The 20000-nt window shown below is 36.0% G+C and overlaps 1 protein-coding gene across 1 annotated transcript in view; it reads right to left on the bottom strand.

The window, feature by feature from the left end:
• LOC144965973 (uncharacterized) overlaps window positions 1–20000 on the bottom strand; it is a 78104-nt gene that overhangs the window by 19851 nt on the left and 38253 nt on the right. Inside the window, exon 2 of the mRNA XM_078901890.1 lies at window positions 3875–4285. Within this exon, the coding sequence (XP_078758016.1) occupies window positions 3875–4285 (411 nt within the window). The remainder of the gene's footprint in view (window positions 1–3874; window positions 4286–20000) is intronic.

Genomic DNA, 20000 nt, shown 5'->3' with positions numbered 1-20000 from the left:
TCTCTTGGTGAAAACAGTGTTATATGTCGAGGAAGAATAAAATCGAACCCCACTTTTAAAGGGTTAAAGAGGGAATTAGGCTTGATGTCGACATGGGGATTTGTAAATAGTAAAAATAACATTAGATAAAAAGAACTTTTAACGACAAGCCGAGACATCAAGGCGGGCGTCGTGAGTCTAATAACGAGTCATCCAAATCTACCATGCGTTGCCAACTTAGTTGATTTGCAGTAATTGGAGCGGGTATTGTGACCTAAAAGTGTCACACATGTTATTTAACTCATGTACATAAACAAACAACAGATTTGTAGTTGTTTGTATCATTTGTGTACAATATCGGCTCTTATGCAAAAGTGTTTTTTTTTAAATATAAGATAATGTAGGTCTAGAGAGAGGAGGAAATAAAAAGGGACATATATAATATATATATATATATATATATATATATATATATATATATATATATATATTTATATATATATAATATATATATATATATATATATATATATATATATATATATATATATATATCTAGATAGATAGATAGATATATAGATATATAGATAGATAGATAGATAGATAGATAGATAGATAGATAGATAGATAGATAGATAGATAGGTAGAAAGATAGATAGATAGAATGATAGATAGATAGATAAATAGATAGACAGATGGTAGATAAATAGGTGGATAGATAGACGAAAGTACTGACAGACAGATATATAGATTGGTAGTCCATCTATTTATCAATCTGTCTGTTTTTCCTTCTGTCTATCTATCTATCTATCTATCTATCTATCTATCTATCTATCTATCTATCTATCTATCTATCTATCTATCTATCTACCTACCTCCCTACCTACCTTTCTATCTGTCTATCTATCTATCTATCTACTTATAGAAGAACTGTTGGATCATTTTCCAAAGGTTCACAATGTTGATTTATTCTTAAACAGTTGGATATAACGTACCAATACACAAAACTAACCTGGAACTGTTATAGTCTGATATAATTTCGTGAGAAGTAATTACCGAAATGGCTGTCTAAAAACAATAACAACGAGCCGAATGACGACAATGTCTTTCCTTCTATTCACATTCGAGTTGGTTTTATTTGATTCAACTCTTGGATGGGCAAACAAAATGTTACATTACGTTCAACCATCGACAAGTCAGGCATAATATAGTAGGTAATCAATTAGATAGAGCATGGTTCATTGTCCCTTCTCCGTCTGTCTGGCTTTGATTATCACGACCCTACTTACTGTAATCAACTAGTCCTGGTGACGATGATTGTTCGACATGCAAAAGTTGTACACCTCTACTCTTACCAAACACTTGAAAATTTTTTTCTCATTTTGGTCAATAAATTCAATGTGTGCCTCGGTGGCTCAGTGGTACGGTGTTTCGTCTTGTCATAATAGCCAAGCAATGCTATACGTGGTCAGGGCCCGGTAGTGTGACAGTAATCATGGAAATTTCTAGTCCCAACCTTATGTCTTTGGATAAGGCGCTTGACACGTATTATCCCACTTGGCTATAGGTAGTGATCGATATTGAAAACATGTTAATATAAAAAGGACGACAAACAAGCGACTGGTATTGTATGCAACGGAAATATGATTCCATGAGGCCTGCTGTGTGAATTAATGCAACATTGTGAATTCCATTGAGCATGACAAATCCGTGGAAAACGCGCTATATAATTGCTCGTACTCTATATTTTAAATATAATTTTTTTAATGTTGCGGCATGAAACTCATTTAAGTTATAATCAAATCATAAAAACGGTATCTATTCATTTTTGGCTAAGTTTAAATAGGATTTTGACACTTCAAATATCGACCAATTAGTCGAAATGGTCCTGAACCTTGGTCATCTGTAGCATGACGTTTTTCAGACTTCTTGTGTTTTAATCAAATGATATTCCGAGTAAAAGCTTTAAAAATTATAATCGTTGACAAAATATTATTGCAATAGAAAAGGCTCTAGGCTACACGTTTTTTACAAATGATGGCAACAAAGGTATCTAAATTTCTGATCGAAATACAAACAAAACGCGATTCAAATTGGTAAATCTAACAGTGTGTGGTCGATTATTTCGTAATTATGATAACGAAATATCTCGAACACCAAATAATTTTAATGACTTAAATCAGATAGAATTTGAGATTACCCCCCTCCCCCCCCCCCACCCCCCACACACACACACAAACACTTTATAGAGAATTTCAAAACAACAAAAGATTCATCATTTGCGCAACGTGGACAACATGTAGGCTACTAATAACGTCATTGACTAGAAAACAAATGAGGCCAATCCATTTGAAACTGACTTTTTGCTTTTGGAAATGTTGGGAATAACAGAGTTTTTCTTCTTTATTTTTTCTTATTTTTTTCTGGTTTTCTTTTTCGACTGGCCATCCTTTGGGTTTTTGATACAACATTACACGGTATGGCTGGTTATTAGCAGTTCATCAACACATTAATTACGAAGTTAACCAGTATTGTTTTTCCCTGTTATCTTTCAAACATCATTCCGGCTAGCACTGTATTTCAAAGCGTTATAATTTCTAGACGAAATTTAGAAATTTGATAGCTAACTGTGACCTCCATCGAAAAGAGATATCAAAAGCCATTCCCGGATGCAATGGTTAAAACGAAATTTCTATAGAGATATTATAAATTTAGATAGATCTAGTATGATTTTTGAAGGTAGGACGAGAGTTAAGTACCACGAAAATGACAACACAGAAAATGTGCTCGTCTTTTCTTTCCAGTCAATTTCAGGAGCTTTAAAAAAACAACAACCAAAAAACAAAAAAAAAAAAAACCCCAACTAATTCCATTCCATTCACACAGCAGCCATCAATCCACTTATTTACCTGTACACAGGCCCACTTCACATTCAAATATTCCATGGGAAACAAAGGTAAAAGTAATCGCTCTTGTAATCTAAGGTGCGCAAGGGTAATAACTCTTTTCTGTCTCGTTTCTGGCATGGCCTCTTCAGTTCCAGAGGTTAGATTATTCCGTTTTATAAACCGTTTGTACTGGTTTGTCAGTTGTCGTAGGAATCTCCAATGACTGTTTAAAAAGGTTAAGGCTTTCAGAGTTAGGCCGTGGAAAAATAGTGGCATGGCTGACAAACCTAAAGATTCACAGAAGCATTGTATATAATGGCTATGTAATGGCTGTTGGGTCTTTTATTTGTTATGACGTGTAAACACAGCATAAACGTCTGCAGAACATTTCCTGGATTGACCTTCAATATTTGCTTATTACTCGTCTTTATGGTTTTGTTTTAAGCACGGACTTTATCATCAATTTGGGTACGTATTTTTTTAAAAGCTTCTTGGCATCTTACAATAGACAAAATTTATCATGTGGTATATCTAGCTATTTATTGTTTTTGTAAGCAACATGTGCATTGCGTGTAATCTAAGATTCCGCATTTTAATGATACATCTGGATTCCATATGGTTTTCAATGTTTATAGGAAGACAAAACTGCTAAAACCGAAACACGCGGGAAAGAGTTAGTGACAAATATGTAGGAGTTAGTGACAAATAGGTAGGAGTTAGTGAAAAATAATAGACAAAATTCTGATGATGGCACAAGAGAATAGATCGAGAGTATCTGCGATTGGAATGCAAGGAAAACCTCGGACAAGAAGTGACAGAAAAGCTGCTGTTGATAATAATAATGATGATGATGATGATAGGGATGATGATGATGATGATGATGATGATGATGATGATGATGATGATGATGATGATGGTAATGATGATGGTGAAGATATAATAAACCTATTTATCCGTCAAAATATCTAACAAATAACCAATTTCATGTAAACATATTATTATTCTTACCTTGATAAAACGTCCCATTGGCTTTCTTGCCAGGGTGGTTTAAAGAAGTTGCTTCCGCTGTGTCCTCAACGTAGTTACACATATGCTCAGAACAACACAACAAGAGCGGAAGATTTTGTAAGGATTGCGATGATGTCCCTACTACTGAAGAGGCTGATAAAGCGGACAAAGATCCTGCTTCAGAGCTAGCCGCCAACTTTACATTGACTACATCCGTTCCCGAAGACTTGCAAGCTATTCTATGTCGAGGGGGTAAGGAGTCCAAACATCCATGGGTGGTGTGCGGTCTTACTTCGTCGTCCCCAGCTTTGTTTCCAGCGTCGATGGACGTGAAGCAGCTGCCAACAGTGGATTTACACATGTAGCCTGTGGACACGCAGCCAGACTCATTGCAGTAGCATCGAAGCTCGCCTGTTAAAAAAAAAAAAAAGATAAAAGATGGAAAGATCAGGACTTTGTGGGAAAAAGTACATTATTTTTAATCAATTTTTTAAAGTAGTCCTTCAGAGTCATTCGGTTCGGCCCATGGAGCCGGAGTTTATCCCGGTTTCTAAAGCGTGAAACGGACGATAGCAATTGCTTGTTATCCTTTGGATAGGACGCTAGTCTGTCGCAAAGTACTTTCCGCCACATCTAACAGACTCAGCTATCCATTCACTGCCGGGTGGACAGGAGGATCAGAAAAAAAAAATCGACTGCACCCGGGATCGATCTCGGTCCCTTTGCGTGAGAAGCGAGTGCTCTACCAACTGAGCTATCGGGACCCCCTGAAAAAAAGTACATAATTTGATATTATTTTTTTTGACACGAAAGAAGACCGTTTGAGTTGGTAAAACCTTCGTACTGAGATTTTAATTGATGGGAATCGAATGGATGACCCAAGATGCACATTAATTAATTTACCAAGTTTGATAACCGGACATAATTATCGGCTTGATTTATCATTGTTTTAATGAATGAACAATACTTTGCGTCAGTTTGAGAGCATTCCTATTACAGCAATGAGCCCATCACAATTTGGGTTATCAGACCTGCAAGTAAGTAAAGCTGCAATGAGTCAATACGTATGGTTTGTTTTACTTCTTTTTTTTTTTTTAATTGTATTTTTTTCGTGGGCAAATAAAATTGAAAAAAAAACAAAAACAACCCAGCAACAACGAATAAACAAGAACACACACAGGACATGAAATACAAATTTTCTAAAATAGAAAACGAAACGAATATCAATATATTTCTTTAATTAAGAAAAAGACAACAAATTAAAATTAAAGCAAAAAAATAAGGCACCCCCCTTCCCAAAGAAATAACAAAAAACAAACAAAGAAACAAACAAACAAACAAACTACCGGTCATAGGCTATAAAAAAAAAAAAAGAAAGAAAGAAAAAAAAGAACCCAAGCACTGACACTAGCTCGTATTGAGATGAACCTGCGACAACCTACGCATATTTTTCACTACATCCTTGTTTCATGTCCCGTACACCAGGTTTGTTGTAGATGTGATGGTGACTGGTATAGGAGACAAAGTAACGACAAGAGATTTTATGAGTTTGGACACGATAAAAATAAGATGATGATGAAGTGTTTTGTGTGCTTAGATCATGATTGTGTGCTGGTTAATGTGTGTACAAATATACATCATACCTATAGGTCATTTGTATCACAGTTTATATGCGCTTGTAAAAATAAAGTTAATATATCTGCTACAGTGGCGGACATAGTAAACAACAATGTGTTGGCTGGACAGAGAGCGATCCAAAGAGATGCATATCAGGATATGACACTTGGTTTAATGCCGAAGTATACTTTTTGCAGGTTTGATAAACTAAAATTGTTATGGGGTCATTGTTGCAATGGAAATACTCTAAAGTCAGCACAAAACATTCTCCATTACAATAATGTTAAATGAACCCCGTTCGGTTATCAGACCTGAAAATATGTGTACGAAGTTCAATGACCACTTAGAGCATGCGGATTCAGAAATCAGTGGTAGGGTGTCTGTTCGCCGTCTCCTCCATATAAAATAGTTCTTGATAGCCATAAGGCCCAAGGAGCTGGAATATATATATATATATATATATATCGGTTTATTTTACGTTAAACACCGATTGCTTGCTACACTTTGGATGGGACGCCAGTCTTAAGCAAAGTACTTTTCGGCAGATCTAACGCGACTCAATTACTGGCTGCTCTTAAGGAGTCGATACCAGTCCCTTGGTTTATGAAGCAATTACTCTACCAGCTTAGGTATCGGGACCCGCTATATATAAGGCTGACGGTATGAATGGACCTGAGAATGAATGAACGCATGTCATGTGGTCATGTCTGCCCAATGCATGTGCTATACACGTGTCAGGTCGCGTAAATATGTTTGTTGGGAGTCGTACATAATGGCCTTCGCATACTGATGAGGTCAAAAGAGAGAGGGGCTCGTTCGTTTCATTCTTAGTTTTATTTTGGCACTGATTTTTTTTCTAACTAATAATATCAACGGTAACAATGATATTGATGATGATGATGATGATGATGATATGATGATGATGGTCATGATGATGATGGTGATGATGATGATGATGATGATGATGATGATGATGATGATGATGATGATGATGATGATGATGATGATGATAATAATAATAATAACAATAATAATAATGTTGTTATCGAGGCTAAAGATGATGATGGTGTGGATGTAAAGGAGGACGAGAGGAGGGGGAAGAGAATGAGAAGGAGGAGGACCGGGGGGGGAGTTAGAAAGGATATTGAAAGAGAGAGAGAGAAAGAGAGAGAGAGAGAGAGGGAGAGAGAGAGAGAGGGAGAGAGAGAGGGAGAGAGAGAGGGAGAGAGAGAGAGAGAGAGAGAGAGAGAGAGAGAGAGAGAGAGAGAGAGAATATAACCGATGTGAAGAAGGAGGGGGGTGGGGGAGATACAGAGAGTTTAAAGATTTTGGAGAATGATAATATATGCGATTGTGTCGAGACAGGAAGTACCACACATTAATAAAAATGGCCGAGATGAAACTGTGTGTAAAATTAATGGTCACATTAATTTGTGTTGCAGAAAACAAAATAACCCAACATGAAAACAAATATGAATCTCTTTTTACAAAAGAAATGTCCCCTAAAACCGTCTGACCCAGAAGTTTTAAACAGATGAGGATCAAAGGGAGAGAAATGGGACAAGCGAACTCACAAAAAACGCATTTAAAGCTTAGCATTATTCATAGCAGCAAACTTCTTAGGTCACGAAAGAAAATTAAAACTCAACATGTCCTATTCATTGCTCGTAAACAATGTTAAACAGGTACGGAATGAATAATAATGAGGCCAGTAACTTATCTACGACTTCCGGATACCGTCCAATGATTGCCGGATAAATTCTGATAAAACAGTCAAAAGAACACATTGAAAAATGTTATACTAGATACTAGATAGTCCGAATTTAAAAAATTACTAGTTTTTAGAGAAAATGTGAAATTTACTTTTTTTAAAAATTTAATCCCGTTACTGACAACAAATTCTATCATCCCTTTGCCAAAATAAAAAAAATGTATGTAAATAAAGAGCAACATTTTTGCATTTTTTGTCAACAAAATTCACTCAATAAATTAAATGCGTGTCATTGTAATAAGTGTTTATCTGTTGTATTATTGTATATTTAGCAAATTTGATTTTTAAAACACTCAGGCTCCTAATCCACTGGACCGATCGTCATCAAATTTTGCATAGTGTTTACAATTGACATGAAGATGATTTGCGTGTATTATGAGATTGATAAGACATCATGATGATTTTATCGAAAAATCACATTTATTTCGTCAAATCCCATCGAAAACAGACGACATCATTTTTAGCACGTGGGTTGTATGTCTACCTTCCGGTTAACGAGTATGAGGTGGGAGTACTTGCATTGAATCGATACCAGTTGGTGGTTCCTCTCATTCTTTTGAATACAATCAATTCCTTAAAATCTATATGAACCATTGTCCGTTCTTAACATTGGGAAATATACAAGATATTAAATATCTCTCCGTGCACGAGTAAAAAGTTCCATGGAGTTCTTTTACGAAGTTGCAAAATATATCGTCAATAGATAGAACGAAGTTGACGTCACTCAGGTCATTGTTATTGGGTTGTTTTTTTTTTTTTTGCAATCCATGTTCATGAGTAATTCTCACTAAACTGTAACATTAACCAGAGTATTAAAGTTCTTGGTTACACAGATTCTTGTGTGTTGGTCCGTTATACTTCCGGATGGCAATTTTGTGAGCTTCCTAGCCAAGCGCATACTAGATATCTATAGAAATTGAGTTCAAATTTTATTCAACATTTGAATGATAACTTTTGAGTTGATCGACTCATCATCACATATGCTTCTATCATATAATATAATAATCTGTAATATCACAAATCAATAAAAACTGACATAAAAAGCAAAATTTCTAAAATTTTATCAATACCAATCATAACCTGGTTACGCAAAATGCCCATCATCTTAGGATCTGGCGTTTAGAACGACAAACTGACAACTCAGCTATTTCTCTTAATTCGTTGACAGGATGAAAAAAAATAAAAACAATAAATTAACCAAAGAAATAAAAGGACGGCTAATAAAAAATCTCTCAGAAAATTTTGGGACCGGATTCGAATCTGAGTGGATGAGAGTGAAGGGTGGGGTTGAGGGGGTGGGGGTGGGGGAGGGGTTGAGGGAGCTCTGCAAGAAATTTGTTTTTGAGGGAGGAAGGGTAGAGTTAGACAGATAATAAAGGGGATGTGATGTTGAAGAACTATTTTCATTGATATGTATTGGAATTGAGCAGTATAAGGTTCGAAACCCAGTGGAGCGCTCAGATTTATTTCTTAACTCAAGATCTTGTGAGTCTTCATTGTTTTTACGTCACATAATATTGTCTTCATGCTGACGGACATTGGGTATAAGGTGCATCATTTGAAATTTAAAGATATCGTTTTAAAATGCCACTCAATTGTTGGCGGATTTATCCTGCTAGCATATTATTATCACGTGATTCAGGCAGAATAGTCTGCACACACATCTCCTTATTCTTCTTCAGGTGGCGTTGGGTTGTTTGAATGGTTTTACTCAATCGTCGAACTCACGCTTTAAATTTTCACCAAAAAAATGTGGAGACCTAGCAGTAATTCAATGGGTAAACATAATTTTAGATCAAACTATTTCAAAACATTAAAAAGAAATAAAAAACAAAAAAGTAACAAAATACATTAATTGATTGGCCTACAACCCGATATCCCACGAGAATAGTTGTGGCTAATGCTAAAAATATAAAGTTAAAGGACGAAAAAAAAAACTCGAACGTCTAAATAAATTTTAACAAGAAATAAAAAAAAACCTAAACAAGATGACTAATTAAATGATTTTGGACGTATTATCATAACACAATAAACAAATTAGAATAATAATCGTAATTCTATTGTTGGTTCGTTTTATAATGACGACTTAAAAACATCAACTGTCGAGGCCAGGCGGGGACAAGTCATCGAGTTGTTGCGTGGATAACTCGGTGTCTCCGTCTTGGGGTGTGACGGTACGAAGAGGTCATAACTCGTCCCGAACGTCGCCTCGGGGCATTTGTGCGATGAACAGACCAGTACGAAGTCGGGGTCATTAGACTACTATGGACTACAACATCGTGCTACCTGGTGTCATTTAAAATTCGAACCATCTAATTCACGGCGATGATGGTCTTAATGGACTTTCACTCCTTCAACGAGCGATGAGGTCATGGACCGAAGTCATAAGTCAATGTTATGGAGTCTAGGACTAGATGTAGTACCATATACCTGTCCCAACAACGATCAGGCCCTGGGACTAAAACCACCCCTATCTCTCGCGCTCTCTTTCTATCTCTCTCTCTCTCTCTTTCTCTCTCTCTCTCTATCTATCTATCTATCTATCTATCTCTCTCTGTGTGTTTCCTTATCTATCTCCTTATCTCTCTCTCTCCCTCTGTGTATGTGTGTGTTTCCTTCTCTCTCTCTCTCTCTCTCTCTCTCTCTCTCTCTCTCTCTCTCTCTCTCTCTCTCTCTCTCTCTCTCTCATTTATCAATTCCGGGAATCGATAACATCTAAAGATGGATGAAAAGAAGAATAAGGAGGAAGAGGCGGAGAGGGAGGTGGAGAAGTGGGAGTTGAAGATAAAGAGAAAATAATAATGAAAAAAATATAGAGACATAGATAGATAGATAGATAGATAGATAGATAGATAGATAGATAGATAGATAGATACATAGATACATAGATAGATACATAGATAGATAAATACATAGATAGATAGATATATAGAGACATACAGACATACAAAATGATAGATAAATACAACCAAAGATAACATATTGCACTGTATATATTTGTCCCGATGGTTGTCCGGCCCCGTAGGCCGGCCCCGTAGAACGTAAAATTTCGTCGGCGACTCGTCCTCCTATATTAGAAGTCACTGTATGGAGTAGAAAGATCATAAAGAATATCCGACATCAGCCGAGCGAAATCGTGGGAAAGATCGTCAGAATTGAATACCATCAATTTAAAAGTATTGGATTCTTTACTTATTTGTCAACCTTTTTGAATTAAAAAAAAGTTTAATATACTAAACGCACTGCCCTCAATGGCGTCATTTTCAATCCAATCCAATATAAACTGCTGTAACTTCAACATAAGAAATATTCGCGTTGTGTGTGGCCAAAGAGTCGCAAACTCAAGACTCTTAAGAAATCCCAGGTTTAAGATTTTGACTCATTGCATGAGTTGAAGATTCTGGCCAAATTAAAAAGAATGTATTACGTCAGGGTAGATCATTATATTCAATATACTCTAGTAGAACATTTATTTTATTTCAAATTATTTTAAAGCTAAGATTAACATTCTTTTTGAAGCAACAGGTTCACTCCGACATGACAATAATACCGTTTTGAAACGATTGGTCACAAAGTCGAAACTTATTGGGGGGGTTTTCTTCTCACCTTTTATGTAGCGCAATATCCACTAAACGTGCTCAAAACGCTTTTGGTGCCAATTTAGGTGGATTTCCGAGCTCACGAGATCTTAAGTTAAGAAATAAATCATAGAGAGTCCACTGGGATTCGAACCTGACTTTTCTCAATTCCAGTTCATATCAAGGAAAATAGTTTTGCAACATCATATACCTTTTATTATCTGTTTAAATCTACCCTTTAAAAAAACCACAGAGATATTTTGTTAAAAAATCTCTTTAAATGAATAATTTAAAGGAAGAGGATTTTTTTTCTTAAAAGATTCAATGTTTCCAGTTTGTCGAACTACTTTCCGTCCATTTCAAAATTCGTCCGCGATGGTGAAGTTACGGTATATGACAACCTTTTCCAGCAGAGATCTTTTCAAAATCTATTTGCGTTCGTCAATATTTATGCCGTTGTTTTTAAAAACACAGTATATGCAATGTTAATCAAATAACACATACTGTGTTCTTTAATAAAACGGCAGATTTAACCCGTACACTATGCAAGTGTCTGTCCTCAACACTAAAACTAACACGATTACTATCGAGATCTATCACAAATGACTGCTATCCCTTCTTTTGAAAGACGGCGGATACGACATGGCAATTACAATAATTTCTGTTCTCCGTAAAATTTGCTTAAAGTGTGAAATTGGAGAACTGCGCTTAAATTTCATGAAGCCAGTGTATTATGGATCCTTAATACAGCTTTGATTGAAACCACTCAGATGGCAAGTCTGACGCAAGTTTGAACAGCCCAAACAACTCAATACACGATGATACATTTAACCCTGAATAGGCGGGATTGATTCTTCTTGTCTAACGACGCGGTTATAGAAACACAACTATTACAGTGATGCGAATAGGGCTTTACGACGAAAGATTCGCATCGCTGTATCTGCTATCTTGGTATGAACGGTAAGACATGTGACAATGTGACCAGCCGCACGAGTATGGTACTAACTCGGAATAAACCAGTTGAAGAGAATTTAGCTTAAAATTATAATGATCAGACGTACGAAACTTCAATTTTATTCATTTGAAGAGATGACATTCACACTCCTCCGATTGTTTAAATAAAACTCAAATGTTATAATGTTGGTTTTAAATTCAATTTTTAGAATCAAACTCTCTAAGCCACAATACCGGATTAAAACATAGTATGTTGATTTATGATATAAGCGAACACCGCAGATGGAGGGTTAAGCTAAATACTAATGTCACAGTCGAGTGTTCACGGTTTCAAACTCGCATTATCAAAAGTCCCATCTTAATAGATCGTATTCAAGATTTTATGGATTTCTCTTTTGCTTGTGTTACGGGGCGAATGAATGTATCGTCTTACGCGAAGATCTAACACCAGATAAGTCCTAAAACCATTAAGCCTCGCCGAAACCCACGACGTGGCTTTTGTTCATCCTAGCTCGAACAGTGTAAAAGAATGGTCTGCATAATTCGATGCATGTTATAAAACATAACACACCTTTGAGTTTAGGAATAATCAATGTATCATATTTATTATCATCGAACAACTTGAACAATACGATACAATGAATCGTCTTGCGTTGTAATTCATATAAATTGTTGACAAATAAAATTTTTAAAAATTTTAAAAATAGAAAAAGAAAGAAAATAGACGATGACGTTCAAATGTAACGTATCTAGTCTAATAAGAGGAATATGTGCTTCAAAAGCTTACAATCCAATCCAAGGGTGCGACGTGGTACGGGCTTTTCTTTTTTTCCTTTTTCATTATTTTGTTTTGTTTTCTGTGACAATACTAGACCGTCTAGGATTTCTGTGTGACATATCCATTCGTCTTGTGTTCAAAATTTTACAGAGATTTTAGAGTTTTAAACTATTATTGAATTTCTTATAAGTTACAAATCCCAAGAAATCGCATTCATAGTATATGATAAATCATAAAAATGAGTTTTAAAAATCAATTGAAAAAGAAACAAAAATAAAGGACAAAGCAAAACAGAAAACAAACAGACAAACGAAGGGGAAAAAAAAAGAAGAAAAAAACCCCAACAAAATCAAATCATATCCGTTACATTAAAGCAATCTTTTTTTAAAAAGGCAAATAGGTGGTCCTACAAAAAGTTTAATATATCAATACCGAATAAAGCTGAGTTAAATTATAATAAAGGTCTCGACCAGTGGGAGTCGCTAATGTTCATCCCGGCAAAGCGCAAATAAAATATTCTAAAAATATCTTCACAACATAGTAAATTATTAGAGAGAAATAAATGGCAGGCAAGGAGCCAGTGGGAAGTTCTCCCACTTGAACAAAACGAAACACTCGTTAGAAAATTTGATTAACTTTTGATTAAATCTGTAAGAGGACGGCGTCATAAACAATTTTATTTTGCTTTCCCTGACAACCTCCCTGGAGTTAAGGAGTCTGTTTTTCTACGTTTAGGTGTGTAGTTATTTTTTAATATGTCGTCCCCTCTGCTTTTGGCAATGAATGAGATTGAGAAAAGTTGTGCTGTCTTGAAAAGCACACATTATTTTAAATAAGGATGGTTGACTTCAAAACATATTCAAAACTGAGTTTTAAATTGTCTCTTTCCCCCCCCCCCCCCTCTCCCTCCCTCTCCTCCTCCGACTCCTCATCCTCTTCCACTCTCATTTCATTCTAATTTTCTCCGGTACCCCGTATTATCCCATCTACGTCGTTCTCTTCTTCTTCTTCTTCTTCTTCTTCTTCTTCTTCTTCTTCTTCTTCTTCTTCTTCTTCTTCTTCTTCTTCTTCTTCTTCTTCTTCTTCTTCATCTTCTCTTCTTCTTCTTCTTCTTCTTCTTCTTCTTCTTCTTCTTCTTCTTCTTCTTCTTCTTCTTCTTCTTCTTCTTCTTCTTCTTCTTCTTCTCATTGTCCTCCTGCTCCTTCTCAATTTTCTACCAGCTACTCCGCGAATAAATATCCTTTTTTCCTCGCCCTAAAAACGTTCAGTGTCCAACTATCAGCATGTACACCACATAACTTTCATACAGCTTGGACTCGTGCATTTGATTTATCAGTTGTATTTTTACCTTCATGGATCTCTAACTGTGATCGACGATACTCTACAGTCTGACACACATATCTCAAACTATTTATGTTTTAATTTTTAGGGTATTACGGCGCTTGCAACCCAGTTTTAGATCAAATCAGCACCAGTAAAAAGGAAGGAAATGGAATAGTCAAAACATAATAGAATTACAATTAAAGTACCCAAGAAAATATTATAAGACAAAGGGGAATTGGTTCAAATGGGAACAGTTGTAGAGTTTGTTACAAGGCTTCTCACTGCGCCACTGTGCTGACAGTTAAGTCCAAAATGGTTTTTTTTGTTGTTGTTGTTGTTGTTGTTGTTTCTTTTTTAATTTTTAAAAAAAAATTATTTATTTATTTATTTATTTATTTTGTCTTTCATTTTTAAAAAAGTTGAATCTCATATAAATGAATATATGACAAAGTGCAAATAGTTAAAGGTTGTCGTGTTCGGTGTAATAACAGAGAAGTGATGTCTTAGGATGTCATGTGCCAGCAAAAGGATGACCAATGTTGTTCATACTGGCAAAACCCATTTTCTTCTCAATTTAGCCAGAAAACTGTTAATTCAAATTCCAATAAATTGAGATGGCCCCTAACTTGTCAAAAAGTTTCAAACCTGATACTTATTGAAGTCTCAGGTATGGGACTCGTTTGACAAGTTCGGGATCGTCTAACTCGATCGATATTTGAAGTAAAAGGTTTCTGGCCAAAATGGGGGAAAATGCGTTTCGTCGGTGCGAAGTAGGGGGCTGAGAAGGCTGATGGAGTGGCTCAGATGAAGAATAGAAAAAGACACTACTACATCAACAAGTAGAAGGCAGGTAGAAGAATGAATGTGGTACAAAAGTAAAATACACATTAGATTACATACTGAAGTCCCATGTTCGTCAGCTAGTTATTGTTATTATTATTGTTTCTTAGTGGTGCTGGTGAATGTGATTGGAGTAAAAGAAAGAGGCGGAGGAGGAGGAGGAGGAGGAGGAGGAGGAGGAGGAGGAGGAGGTGGTGGTGGTGGTTGTGAATGTGGAGGCCGTTGATGAGAAGGAGAAAGAGGAGGGGGTGGGGTAAGGTCATTGGTTATAGACTCGTTTAAACGTGCCATTGTTAAACCACTATTAAAGAAGTCCGATCTAAATGTAAACGAACTGAAAAATTACAGACCTGTCTCCAACCTTCCATATCTATCCAAAGTGCTTGAACGCATTGTGTTAAAAAGACTTTTGTATCATATCCATCTAAATAATTTAAGTGAAAATTTCCAATCTGCCTATAAATCACATCATAGCACTGAAACTGCCCTTTTAAAAGTATGCACTGATATTCTTAATAGTATTGACAAAAATCATGTCTGTTTATTGACTATGTTGGACCTTTCGGCTGCATTTGACACCATTGATCACGAGATACTTATTAAACGATTAGAAATTACTTTTGGAATTAGAGACACTGCGCTTAGTTGGTTTAAATCATACCTAACATCAAGATCTCAGTCGGTTCTGATCGATGGCGCAGTATTAGAAACATTTCCTCTAAATTACGGCGTTCCGCAGGGTCTGTCCTTGGTCCTGTTATTTTTACTCTTTATACTCAACCTCTTTCGGATATTTTTGTTAAAAATAAATTAATGTATCATTTCTATGCTGATGACACTCAGATCTATGTAAGCGATATCCCTAGTAATATCCCATCATTAATTACCCGTGTTGAAGACTGTATTAGAGATGTTAAATGCTGGATGGAAATTAACAAGTTAAAGCTGAATAATGAAAAGACAGAGATGATGGTGTGTGGTAGAAAAAGTGTTTTGAAAGATGATTTTCTGAAGTTTACTCTAAATATAAATGGGTGCACAATTAACCTCTCAACGTGTGTGAAAAACCTCGGGGTAATGCTAGATCAACATATGACTATGCAGGCACAGTTTGATTCTCTATGTAGAAGTTTGACAATAGGCTTAAAAAGAATTGCTTCAGTTAGACCTTTCCTAACAAGAGAAGTAACATGCAAACTAATAACATCTTTCATACTATCTAAAATAGATTACTGTAATTCGTTAATCTCGAATGTAAGCAACGATAAAATATCACGCCTTCAAAGTATCCAGAATGCGGCTGCTAAATTGATTTTAAGAAAGAAGATAACATCCTACTCGTTGCCACTTTTGTATGAGCTGCATTGGTTACCAGTTAATGTGAGAATCGAATTCAAACTAGCAGTATTGTGCTATAAGTGCCTTAATGATCAAGCACCATTGTATATTACTGAATTTTTAGAAACTTATAAGCCAACGAGGAGTCTACGTTCTGCACTAGATTCTACAAAATTAATTGTTACAAATAAATATAAATATAAATTTTACGGCGGCAGATCGTTCAGTCACGTCGGACCTTCCATCTGGAACTCTCTTCCTAAAAGAATAAGAGAAGCGCAGTCCTTATCAATATTTAAATCAAAGTTAAAACACCATCTCTTTGTTAAAACACATCTTGCTTAATGCATCTTTGTAATTTGACCCCAATATGAATGTTAATTTAGTTTATGTTATTATATCATTATTTTATATTATTTCCGTATTTGACATAGCATGTGGATGTATTATAACATATCTTGTATTAATGACTTTATGTTTAGTTATTACATTGTTGTATAATGATAATATTATGTTGATGTAGTTTGTATAATGTTTCATTTGTATAATAATGTCACTGTATTATTGTTTCGCGCATTGAGCATCACCCAGTGATGAAAATGCGCGTTATAAATGTCATGTATTATTATTATTATTATTAGTTGGAAGAAGTTAAAATGCTTTGCTTATTATTGACTTAATGGTTTTCATCTGTGAATAAATCATCCCTCCTCACACCCCACCTCCGTCTCTCTCTCTCTCTCTCTCTCTCTCTCTCTCTCTCTCTCTCTCTCTCTCTCTCACACACACACACACACACACACGTACAACCATCAACACTTCTAGACAGAGCACACTTGGAAATAGATAAGACATTTATCGCCAAACCCTTCGAAGTCGATCATAACATGGCTATTAGCTTACAGTTCCAAAAGTTTACATTATTGTGCCTTCCTCGCTATCTTTCAAGGTAGCTACCCCCACAAGCCACCGAATCGTAAGGCATTTAGCGACCTGGACATAATCAGTAAGTCGGTAAAGTGATAACAGCTAAATACCCAGTTTGTAAGGGGATACGATAAGTAACTTGGACATGTTCCTCCAACACACACACACACACACACACACACACACACTCACAACCAAACAAACAAACAAACCGAATTACACTTCAACAATTTCGCTCAATAATCATCAAAACAAGTCTTTCAATGTTAAAACCCTTATAATTCGCAAAGACTATTATATTGAGTGTAAAGCATTGATTGAAAGTCTAAAAATCACATTTCATTTTATCAAAAATTAGGAGCAATAATATATAAAAGAAGAGATGATAACAAACATGAACATAAAAGTTTACAAAAACTGGACCTAATATTAAAGACAAGCAAGAGGTCAGCTCATATCATCTGAACTAAAATGGTATAATTCCGTTCCTTGGGGTAGGTATAGTGCAATGGTCTTACCACAGGCCATCTCGCTGAATTAATTCTGAATTGGCTAATATGTATAGCGTTTTAAGACCAGTCGTTCAAGATTGATTATAAGGTTTGGCGGTGAAAATCGAGTTCGGGGAGAAACTGCACAGAAAACGCGATAACAGAATATAGTCTGGACGATTTTGATCTTAAAGGTTAAAACGGAAGACTAATAATGTCAACTCAGTAATATATCATTTCTTATGAACTGAACGTAAACTGATAAAGAACGAGTAAATAATCGAAATTATCTCACTGCTATTGTACTTCGTCCAAAATACGCTATTCTGGAATCGGTGTTCTTAGAGCCTTCAAACGGAACCGTGGTTGGAAAATCCCAGAACGGGTCGTCGGTATCCCTGGCTGACTAACCGTCGTAACCAGTCGCATTTTTGTGTTGCCAGGGAAGACCGATTGTAAACTGCCATCTTATTCCATTTTGTTAGTGGCTTTTCGTAGTCGCATGTCGGTACAAACCGACGATAAAGAGCACGGGACGCAAGTTGAGTAAACACAGATTCTAAGCGCTAATGTAGTGACGGGGTATTATCAGGAGCAAGGGAAGTGAATAGGTGCTAATGGACTTGGTAAATACTTGAAGGGGAAAAAAGATGCAAGGGCAATGTTCATATTATGTCACAAAATTTTATTTGATGGTCGAAGTTGACAAAAATCAAAATTAGAATCCATTTCAGACAATGTCTCGTGCGCTTAATTTTCTACTAAATAATTTTCTTATTCCAACTATGGCCGGGGTGCTTGATATTTATTATCAAGCTATCAATACATCTGCCGATGATAATAAAAACAAAAACACTTTGAAGACAACAAAATCAACTGAAAACTGCTCAGAACAACCGCATATTGCCTGAACAAAATTTTCAGGTCTTATTTGCACTAGAGCACTAAACTGACAGTATCAGAACTTCAATCAGAATCAATGAAATATGCGGAGACGTCTCAACTGGTTAGCAGCTGATAAACGATAAGTGATAAACAAGTACGAAAGACAGAATCATTTGTGACCTGTTGCCTCAACATAGGGGGGTCGCGACAGCTCAGTTGGTAGAGCACTCGCTTCACAAGCAAAAGGACCGAGATCGATCTCGGGTGCAGTCGAGATTTTTTCCTGACACCCCCCCCCCGTCCACCCAGCAGTGATTGGGTAGCTGGGTCTGTTAGATCTGGCGAAAGTATTTTGCGATAGACTAGCGTCCTATCCAAAGGGTAGCAAGAAATTGCTATTGTCCGTTTCACGTTATAGAAACCGGGATAAACTCCGGCTCCATGGGCCTGGTGGCTCTGGAGAGGCCTCAACATAGTATTATGTCGGAGTGAAATGAATGAGAAATAGTGGGATCTATAGAAATGTGAAAATTTTATTTTTTGTCAGATTTAATAAACTTTGCATATTGTCTTCAGTTTAAAAGAAAAGATTAATCCCAGTCTCAAATTCTGGGCTGTAAAACAAATTTCAAGAATTTAAGTCACCGACACATAATACGGGCCTGAGACTCCGGGTCACATCTGATAAAACGTTAAAGAACATAAACAAAGGGAGTGATTATATTGAAGGGGTTTTATTGAGTTGTGCAATCGAAGTACTCAAAGACTTGTCCCGATAAGTGTTGTATCGTAAATTATATCATACATTTGGAAAAATGGCTACGTACAAACAGATTTTTATCTTTTGATCATTCTAACACAGCAGTACAATAAATCTTCAAATATATTTTAAAATAGCATTATTTACGAGATCAGAACATGCTTTTGCTCTTTATTACTAAGCAACTGTGCTCATCGTTCTCAAATGTTAAAGTCAATTTAAAACAAATTAGAAAGAAATTTTCAAAGTTTCTCTTTAAAATTTCAGACAAAATGGTAGATTACTTAACGTTTTAACTAAATTTCCTTAAAACCACAATTTAACACATTGGTTAATCTAGTAACAACAAAAGAACTGGCAAATTCACTGAGAGAGCAATGACAGTGATGCGATTCGATTGTTACTGCTCTCTTGGTAAAAATTGTAAGATGTGATGTCTGGAAAGAGTCACATGGTCAAAACGCACGAGTCTTTCGTCTATGAAAGGATCTTAAAAATCTGATGACATCTCAAAACCTCCACAATTATTTGATTTCGCGATTGTTTTCTTTGTTTTACTCCTTTCCGATACCCCCCTCCCCCCCCCCCCCCCCCCTTTTTTTTTTCCAAACTCCTCATCCACCATAAAGTGGCCGGGTATTTGGGTCTACTTAATCTATGACAGAAAGTGCATTTAGTTAGACCAGTCATTTAGCAATAGGTTAAAACGCAAATAGTCAGCGTCCATTACATTCCTTAGTCTGGGTCTCATCATGTTTTCAGAAATTATTTGGTCCAACCGCACACATAAATTATGTATTTCAAATACAATCACTCATTGTCATTGAGTTGAAAATAGGTTCTAGATAGCACTGTGGCGGAGCA

This window comes from Berghia stephanieae, chromosome 2, assembly GCF_034508935.2.
Source record: "Berghia stephanieae isolate SIO BIC M18660-M18661 chromosome 2, UCSD_Bste_1.3, whole genome shotgun sequence".
Classification (NCBI taxonomy): domain Eukaryota; kingdom Metazoa; phylum Mollusca; class Gastropoda; order Nudibranchia; family Aeolidiidae; genus Berghia; species Berghia stephanieae.
This window is presented reverse-complemented; position numbering and strand designations above follow the sequence as displayed.